This window comes from Anguilla rostrata, chromosome 7 (assembly GCF_018555375.3).
Source record: "Anguilla rostrata isolate EN2019 chromosome 7, ASM1855537v3, whole genome shotgun sequence".
NCBI lineage: Eukaryota > Metazoa > Chordata > Actinopteri > Anguilliformes > Anguillidae > Anguilla > Anguilla rostrata.
Window position 1 is genome coordinate 38633586 of NC_057939.1, and position 10267 is coordinate 38643852.

A 10267-nucleotide genomic window follows, 5' to 3' on the forward strand; every position below is an offset into this window, starting at 1 on the left:
GCTACAACTTCCAGACTTTCCAGAGAAAAAAAAAAAAACATATTTAGGCAAATGACATGTTGAGACATTTTTGTTTCTGTGCGTGTGTGTGTGTGTGTGTGTTTGATAATCATACTCAATAAGAGTAGCGATTGTCAAAGCAATAAATACTTATTTGAGGCGTAAGAAACAAAAAATGGTTAAAATGCATTATTAATATTTGCCTTTGAACATATGAACTACAAACATAACACTTATTGTGGTGTATCAAACAGTAGGTGTGTCAAATTCCACCAAATTTATTCCCTGCTCATATAGAGAATTCAGAAAAAACAGCAGGCTCGGCATCTTGCTAGGCCTGTGACAGCCATAACACAAGGTTTAGGGGTTCTTGAAGGCTGAAGTGAGAATCCCTGTGAGTGAAAAAGGAGTGATGCGTGTTACGGTGAACACAGACAGATGCTTCCTAACCTAGGAGTCCCAAGGTAAAAATGTCACAAGAGACTTCACTCACTCCCTTTAGCTCAGACACTTTGGGGGACAGGGTCCTGAATGTAGCGCAGCCAACAGAAATGGGGCAAACTGATACCCAGGTAATGTTTTGTTTTAATAGGCTAAGCTTTATCCGAACTTCACTGATGTAAGTACGACGCTCTTTTTAAAGCATTCTGTGTTTTTACTGTTGTGTTCTGACTTTAACACTGTTCCGAACTGCCTCTTGACTCTTGCGCCTATATACAAAAGTGCTTGTGATATAATAAAAGGTATGTTTTCACTTACAGTTTTAATCACTGAATTTGTTTCTTTAACTGAAAATTATGATTATTATTATTATTATTTTTTATTATTTATTATTATTATTATTATATTGATGATAGACAGCAGTGTCTCTGTGTCTGCTATATGGATTTTTTTCCTGCACCTCACTCCTGCACGAGTCTGCAGTTTATTACGGTTGACCAACAGCCAGAATATGGAAGATATAATATGCTTCTCATGATTTGGAGCATGGGAATGGTAAAGGTCATAGTTCAGAGGTTACCTGCTGCCAAGCTGCGCAGTTCAGCTTCAGCTGCATATCTACCAAACCTGCGGACTCATGCACCAAACTGATTCCTGATAGCTGCAACTGTTACAGTGTTTCCGGACCACAAGGGCACAGTGCCCGTAATTTCTGCCCTGCGGCTGAGCCACTAGATGACTTGTGGTTTCTACCCTGATACGCAATTTCCAACTAAAACATGTAACAGAATGCAACTGTGCAGCTGCGTGCATACGCGCGTGTAAGTCTTTTCCTTTTCTAATCCAGTTAAGCACCTGTTGGTAAGGAAGGTGCGTTAATAAAACTGTTGACAGAAGGGAGTTGTGTGACAGCTCCACCATGGCATACAGGGAGCAGAACTGTGACTCCCAACACTGCAACCATGAACACACACTAAAACAAAAAAAAAAACAGGCAATCAATTACAGTCAATATTGTGTCTTCCACACCATCTCAGCTGTCACGTTTTATCTTCTGTGCCAAGCTTGGTTCAATTTCTGTCGCATCGCTTGACATTTTCTGTCCTACCAGGGGAGGAAGCCGCCAGTGGCCTCATGAACTGGCCCACGGACCTACTCTGAAACTGTCTGTTCCACACGACTCTGGCTAAGAAATCCAATGCGACGATCGCATGAACACAAGGACTGTCCTGTTGCTCCTGTCTGTTACAGTCAAGGAGCTTCAGAAGAAGGAGTGAGAATTCAGTGCATTTCTTTTTAGGGATAAAATCTATTTTTTATGTGTAAATTGTCTGAATCACCTGTAGTAACATACCTTCATTCTTGTGTGACTGTGAGACTACACCTTGATAATCATGTCCCTCGGTCATCATGGTTATAAGCTAACAAGCCACAAGCTAGTGTTTAAAGAAATCGCATTTATAATATTAGTCAAACTATGAGAGGAGCATCAATAGTATTTTCAGCGGCGAGATTACTTACTGTAACATGAGGGAATGTAACCTTTTTTTTTATTTCAAGTTTTACATAACTGCTGCTTGATGCACAGATCAGGCCATCAGACCAGGGAATCAGCATGACAGAGGATGACTGATTACAAGTTCACCGCTGCTTGTAAACCTTTGTGCGAATCATAAAAAAACATGCAGGCATGGAACAGGGTGGGTCCTGTTCAAAAACCCACATGGGTCCTCCTTGCCCCAACAGGAACTAAAGAAACTGAGAAAAGGGGTAGCTTGTATGGTACTTTCTAATAATTTGTGGTCAGATTTTCAGGTGCAATGTCTTTAACATTGTTAAACAAACTTAAGCAAGATTAAATTTCTCACAAAAAATGTTTTGCCTTTGTTGTTTGCTGATAATTAATCATCTTTGGGAAGGAAACAAAAATGATTCTGATTCAAAGTCAAAATGCTCAAATTTAAGAGTCAAACACATTTTGAAGTTAGACTGAATGAAGGTTTTAGGCTAAAACTGGAAAAAGGGGCCTTCTTAAGCATTGTGTCAAATCACCTCTGTCAGAGTTTAGATGAGTTAAAAAGGATTGAAATGCATTCTATTAGATACACTGTTTCATAGTTGATTTAACACTGAGTATTTTGCTGTGCAGGCCCATGGGAATCCAGCTCAAATATATGTGATCATACTTCAGTACACATATATCTAACAGTTTCTAATGTTAATGCTGGGAAGTTACATTATAGTGCTGTTCAAATGACTGTATTAAACCCTATCATGCATTTCTATCCAAAATTACAAAATGTCTGAGCACAGCACAGAAAGTTCTGAGCAGCCTTTTAAAGGTTTGCGTATGCATTACGTTTCCCAAAATACCGTCCTCCTCCAAAGAAAAAAGCATTTGTACTTTTTATAGAGGTGGCTTATTTTAGACATGGATTTATTGATTAGCTGTGGTGTTTGCCAGTTTGTTTCCCAAATTCCATGGCTGGGATACTACAGTCCAGAATAACCTCCTCAGGACTGTGAATAGCAGCCCAGGAGAGGGGGTTTTTGGGCTCGTAAGTGGGGTGGGATAGCTGAATGAGTTGTATTACAATCGTATTCTTTCTGAATCAGCCACATTTCTCCTTCCATTCCCCTTTCAAAGGTGCTGTCAGTCACAGCTTATACGGATGCCCCACTAATTCATATTATTGAATTATTAATTTTATTAATTTTTCATATATTATTCATTTTCATAACTCTAGGACAGGCAATATCAAAGAAGTATGGAAAACTCAACTAATAGTTTGTTGCATTAATTGATATGCAGTAAGCATTCTAAGGTATTATACATGCATGCCAAACTTTATGACACCTTCAAGCAAATAAGTAATGTTATTAACTAGCATAGGCAAAACTATTAATGGCATCAATACATTTCAATTATGTTTTATTAATGAATAACAAATTTGACTTTGATATTCATTATCACTTTTAACATAAATTAAGCTGAAACACATCATTGGTAGCCCGCACAAATGAAAATCATTTCTTGATCAAAGCTATTTGACGTATGCACAACAGACTCAACAGCAACTGTCTGCACAGACAAAAGGGATTAATGGATAAACACAATCCCTGTCGATTATTGAAAAGGAATGCAATGAAATGAGGCTATTCAGACAGATTTTGAGACAGTGCTACAAGATTCACCAGATTGCTAGTAAAGCAGTATGGGAATCGTTTTAACATTTGGAGAGTTTTGATATGGTTATGTCAGTTTTGCCGGAATACAAAATTCTGTGTTGAGCAACTCTGCTATTTTCACCCTATGAATTAAGTGAGTATTTTATGTTTGAATGCTTTTATTTTACTTGATTCATATTTTTCAAAATGCTTCTTCATTTAACAATTGATTTCGCAATTAAAATTTTTTATAATTTATATATAACAGATGGTGCCTTACCACTTCAGTAGTTACCCTAATAACACTTTCGATGGGAAGTGGACACATACATAGATCTATGGATTATATTGATCGATTATATTCAAGTACAACATGAGGGTATCTTCAAAATATGGTGAACTCATTATACTAATTTCTTGAAAGGAAATCCTTATATGTCTGTGTGTATAAAAGTAAAAGCAGCTTTTACAGTCGATCTAAGCAATCCTCAAAAGGTCCACATAGGGCCTTTGTTTGTATTGTTGTTTTATTGTTCAATTTATATTGATGTCTTGGAAATACACGTGATTTGTTCCTCCATTCCATAGCCTTCTACTTCAGTTTGCACACAATCACTATCATTCGCGTTCCCACACCTATAACCCCAATTTTAAAATCCTTCTTATTGCAACTATGACATTATTGCAGTGAGCTGCGGAAAAAATTACAACTTTGCCACAGTTGGAAGGCGTACAACATGTAGCATGTAGCAGGCGCCTAGAAAAATTGTAGCTTTATCCAAGTATTTCTAAATACATAGATCTTCAGAGCAAATAGCCTGAAGTGCAGCCTCGCGCCAAGCAGATGCTACAGTCAAGGCAATGTCTTTTATTAATGTTTTACGCAGACTGAGCCAATTGCTCCGAGAAAACTATTTACGTATGCTACTTCGTTCAGACCGCTTCCTTAATCAACGACACAAGACAAGCATCGTGTCCAATTCTCCTCACAGGGATCAACGCAAAACCAATGGAGTAAATGAGGCAACATAAACGAGTAATTCAATTTGGTTACCCCCCTCAGCGCCACGTGGGGAGCGCTCGTGGAGAAGAGACGGTTCCTTTGCATTATTCTCACGGGCAGGTTGTGTGGCCACTGCAAGCAGCGCGCCTGACAGAGTGAGTCAGTTGACCCCTACTTTTAAATTTGAACCCTAGGCTAAATGGATAAGGGCTCTTTGATCAACTTGAAAAGATCTGACAGCCAACATCGGGAAAACGCTCTTCCTCTTAAATACGTACACTTCGCGAGAAATCTATGCGAGGGGTTTCAAAACGGCCCCCAACACAAAAACACACGAGCATAGATACACAAAAAATATGAATTGTATTCTTGTACATCCCTGACTCCCTATCATCCCACTTCAAATCACCCTAAAGCCCCTTCGCCCTTTACAACAAACCGAAAACCACTTATCACCAACAGTTTCTGACAAACCATGGGTTTTTTTCCCTAAAGCCTAGATTTACTGACAAGCCTGGCATTTCCGAACAACACATACATATGCCCCAATAGTTTGCCATGAAACGAAATATAAAAGTAATTATATTACAGTAAGCAGCACAACAGTTTTGTTTAAGGTTTAACTGCATGTTTTACAATTATTTAACCACTAAACGTTTCATTTAAATCCAGCCAAACCGCTTCATAAAATATGATCCGTTAATAAGTGATTCATTAATCTGTTTAACAACCTGTTTATTAAATTAGAAAATGTAGAACTCACATTCAGCACATCTAAAAACATTGATATGACCTAAAGTAAAAGTAACGTATTTAAATGTGTGTTTTTCTGGGGAAATTGGCCGCTCTAAATTGTAACTTTGCATGCACAAATGAGTAAAGACCGTTATTATTATTATTATTATTATTATTATTATTATTATTATTATTATTATTATTGGAAGTAAATTGGTAGTCTTATTAAAGTACGACTGCAAAAGCGCTTATCTTTTAATTAGTTATATTGTTGATATCTCAAGTCGTATTTAATTTTTATAAACATATTCTAAGTCACAAGTTTGGCATGGACTCATTTAGGTAAACTGATCGTTGTTTCATAATATTTGTTATAGCCTATAGTATTTATATGCCAAAATCTTGGCAGGCCCAATTTGCTCTTTTGTTTCAGCAGTCCATCTAACAAAAGGTCACTAATCGGCATTTAATATTTTAAAAGTACACTACAGCTAACCTCGATATTGCAAAAGCTTTTAACTTTTTATAGGCCAACTTCATAATGATAACCAGTTCACTTTAGGTCTTTAATGCGTCTTAATAACTGAAGAAAATATATTTGAAAACTGTTTTGCAATTTCTTCATTCAGATTGTTAAACAGTTGCTACTGTTACAACTTTCATTCGATTAAAAAAATATAATTCTGATTCACATGTAGGCTATACAGCTTGTAAATACTTATCGTTTACGTAATTCAAGTTAAATATAAATAGTATTTAATGGAAAATTTGCGTCCCCCATGAAAATCTTTTTTTTTTTTTTAACTAAACTATTCTGTGATAACGTCCCGTAACTTCTATAAGCAGGAAAACACGAACTTGACACATGTCTACAAGTTTCTGACAACCATGGATGAAGGAAACTCGGGTAACTTATAGAAACAGCCGATACTAGGTTTAGTTTCCATGATGATTTATCTATTTCGTGAGGCTGTGGGACATTCTTGGGCTATTTAATAATTATGTTCCTAGATAGTAATAGTAGGCTATGCTGATTTGATTTTCAATACAAGAGATTTGTCGGTCCACTAGCTGTCCAAATAGCCTGGTTCTCGAGGATGTGGTGCCTTACAACTCGGTGTCAATATTTTCACAGTAAATCTGCGCCATACGTGTGAGCACAGACGGAATATCCCTCTCCTAAGACAAAATGCAACCAGATACTCGAACATGCCAACGTTTCGCTCAATCAATACTTTCAGTTGAAGTTGGGTCAAACGATCCTTTTTGACATCTGTCACGTGAAGGGACGGTACTTGAGAACTGTAAACCATACCACCGATGCACGCGCTCCGCTTACCATCAAATGATTCACAAATGTCCTTTACCAGGAGCATGGTATGAACGTATTAGCCTACAGCAACGATAAAGTATATTCATACTACAAACCCAGCGAGTAAGTGTTGTTTAATTCTCAAATGTGAGTCGACATTTTACTATTTTGTGACATAAAACACTTCGGACCAACGGGGTGACAAAGCATGTCTATCGTCAATCATTATGTTCTATGATCATGTTTAAACTTGTTGATTGTATTTTGTTTAAAATCTGGATTTTCATGAATGCATACATTAACGTTATAAACGGTGCAATATAAACCGCGCTTGTCGCATAACCTTGTCCATCACTGTCACGGTGTACTGTTTTCAAAGCTCATAGCGTTTACTTCACCACTCTGTCTGCCTCGCGCATCCCGGGGGCACGGAGTCGGTGTTTACCTTTGAGCCGCCGTGTTCGCGTCCAAAATCCCCGCGCTCTGCATCCACGAGCGGACCGGTGTCATGCCGCTCGTAAGAGGCTCCTCTTTCATGGTCAAAGCTCCCCGTGGGAGGCTGTCCTGGATGGAGAACATGAAAAAAACCTTTGGGATCGTTTCCTGAACACCGATTCAAACTAAATAATCCTCCTTCACTCACAAAAACAAGGCCACCTGGATTAACAAGACCAGCCGAAAAGGGGGGAAAACCTTCCCCAAAGTGCAACAAGGGAAGGCGAATAGCGGTCCTTATCCAAAGACGAGCTCTGTATCCCTCTGGGTTTTCCTCTTTATTTTAGATCCCAAACCAAGTTCAGTGCACTCAAGATTAACCGGTCTCAAGTTAAAAGAGGGGGGAGACACAGCGAGCGTTAGAACCGTGAACGCATCTCAGAGGAGGACGATCAGCCGGGATCTTGGAGACCTTTTCGGCGCGGGGAAAAAGAGGAGAGAAACCGAACTCGCTCAGAAGAAGGCGAACATACGCGCACGGGATTGTGAAGTGAAAAGTGGGATAAAACAGGCGACCGCTTCAAAAAGGAGTAAAATGAAATGATTACCAAACAAGAGGCAGGGATGGACCAGGGAAGGCTCGCGCTCCCTGGGGAAAAGGGGGATTGGGTAGCAAGAAATCTCATTCCCTCCCTCCCCGTCTCTCTCAGCCTCCTCTGTCCCAACGGAGCGCACCTTCTCTCGGGTTTGGAAGCTCTTCGCTCTCTGGGGGGACACGCATGGACTTGGCAAAGGCGGAGATTCGTCCTTAAAAGGGAAAAATATTTAAATGTAAACTGCGCAGCTCGCTCTCAATTGGTGAGAGTCATAGCTTACGTCATTTTTTAAATTCGCCGCACAAAATCTTCAGCCCTGTACTTGAATGGAAACGACCATCGAGAGAGAAACAGTCGCGGTCTTGTGTGCGGGTGCAAATAATGCTTAATTCTTTAGTAAACCGGTTGGCTTCGCAATTTGAAACTAAATATGCATTTCCGGCAAGTTATAAATAGTATACCCACACGAATAGGCGATGAGCTGCCAAATATATTCTTGCACAGTGCGGAAAATATGAAAATATCGCAGGCTACAAAACATACGGGCAACGAGCATATCTTATTGTCCAATAAAACATAATTTGCATCCTTTCACAAAAATGAAGTTATGAAGAATATCGCGTTAACCTAAGGTGTATAATGCTATGTTTGCTAATGTAAAGTAGGCGACATAATGTAAATGCAATATAAAAAGTAAATGTCTCATGGCTGTTGATATATCGTGGCTGTAAGATGGTATTTATTTCAAAGCATGAGAAAGCCAACGTTGATTTGTGTCAATTACCTGCTCACGTCTATCCTCCGTAAGAGGGCAGATAAAATTAGAAAGGCTTCGTCGATATTGGTATTCCAAATGTCTTGGTGCAAAAATCTGGTGTAGGATTCTGTAAGCCGTGAAGGCAGCACGAAAGAAAATGTCAACCAATGACTCCCATACAAGTTGATAAAGCGCTTAGATGTTCCTAACATGAAAGCCTTGATTTACTCATTTTTAATAGAAATTAATCCACAGAGATGTTGGTATATACACGTGCTCTAAATTCAGTCCATAAACACCCCAGTACTGAACTTCATTGGAACTGTGAGCTTTTGAGTTTTGACAGCAACATCCGCTAAAATTCAAGAAAGCATGATTTTTAAATTTGGTTAGATCTATTTTCAGCCTGAGTAGTAAATTTGCATGCTAAAGGTTCCTATTTACAGTTGACAGTAATGCACAATTTCTGCGACGAAACACGTTATTATTATTATTATTATTGTTATTATTATTATTATTATTATCACCAATATTATCATCGTCGTCATCATCATCGCTATGTTTAATTTAATCTTTACCCAAAACATCTATAGGCGGGAAAAGCCTTTCAGTAATGAAATGTGGTTGAAGGCATTTTTAGTACTCCCGCCCCCCCAGAAATAAATAAATACAAATATTTTGAAGTAGAGTCGATTCATAGGTTTATTTCATCACGAGTATTATTTTCGTTAATTAGGAAAACTCCAAAAGACACCCGAATTAAATATTTATAATATTGCTGCCTTGCCGACTTCAGAGCTCAAAAACGGTCCCACGGGAGTACAGCGAAAACGTCTGGATGAAATGGATTTAAGCTTGGTCCACTTTTATAAATAACAACGTATTATAATGAAAACGGATATCGATCAAATGTAATGAAAATGATAAAATTATACATATAGATTATAGGTTTATTTAAATGGTTTAGTGATTTAAATGTTTATTTTTATGTCGAATTTTCAAATATAAATACAGTAGTTAAGTTAAATGCTCTGTCACTTGCATTTCTTACCAAATAAAGCGTGGCTTTTGGTTTTTTTTAAAATGCTATAGCCTAATATAAATGCTAATTGATCGGTTAACAATAATTCGACACTTATACGTTTTACAATGCGGCTGCTGTTGAGAGTTTTCAACCCCAGTTTTCTCTTACAAGAAAGTAATATTCTTAACGTGGACTGTAAATATTAGGTTTGTATAATTTTACATTCTAAAATTTCCTTTTTAGAAGTTAGTCAAATTTTTTTTTGTTTTTTCCTTACCCGAAAATGGAATCAATTCATTACAGTCACCCACAAAGTTTTAATACGACAGAACTTGAAACCATTGAACTTGTTCTTGGTTTAAGCAAAATATCATTTGCGACAGTAGTGGTTGTGATTTTATCGTATGTATTATTCAATGCCGTTGAAATAATCGTTTTATAATCGTGTTATAGGGTATTTATGTGTGCAGTCTATGTGACATGTTTTATTAAAAAAAAAATTTTAAATTAAAAAAAAAACGTACTGTTGGTGGAAACGATTCACGAAGAACGAGATTATGGTTTTTTTTTTGTTGTTGTTGTTTAAATCATTGGATATTTAGGTCAGTTTATCAGTTTTGCTGGTGTTGCAACATATAGCCAGAAATATGTTTTTTTAAATTAAGGTTCTCAAAACATCAGAAGAGGTTTAGTTATATCATCCTTCCATTCTAAATAAATGGTGAATAGTCCTGATAATTGTGAATAAAGGAGACCTCTCGCTATTTTCTCTCATAAAGTAGTCACATTATATTTC

The 10267-nt window shown here is 37.6% G+C and overlaps 1 protein-coding gene across 3 annotated transcripts in view; it reads right to left on the minus strand.

Moving 5' to 3' along the window:
• LOC135259644 (transcription factor COE3-like) overlaps positions 1 to 8098 on the minus strand; it is a 125446-nt gene extending 117348 nt beyond the window's left edge. The window contains exons 1-2 of one of the 3 annotated variants that reach the window (XM_064344236.1): positions 7703 to 8098; positions 7105 to 7223 (exon numbers count right to left, since the gene is read on the minus strand). In XM_064344236.1, coding sequence (XP_064200306.1) covers positions 7105 to 7223; positions 7703 to 7780 — 197 coding nt within the window. In that variant the 5' untranslated portion in view covers positions 7781 to 8098. The remainder of the gene's footprint in view (positions 1 to 7104; positions 7224 to 7702) is intronic. The other 2 variants (XM_064344235.1, XM_064344234.1) reach the window with 2 other exon arrangements.
• Between the last annotated feature and the right edge of the window lie 2169 nt (positions 8099 to 10267).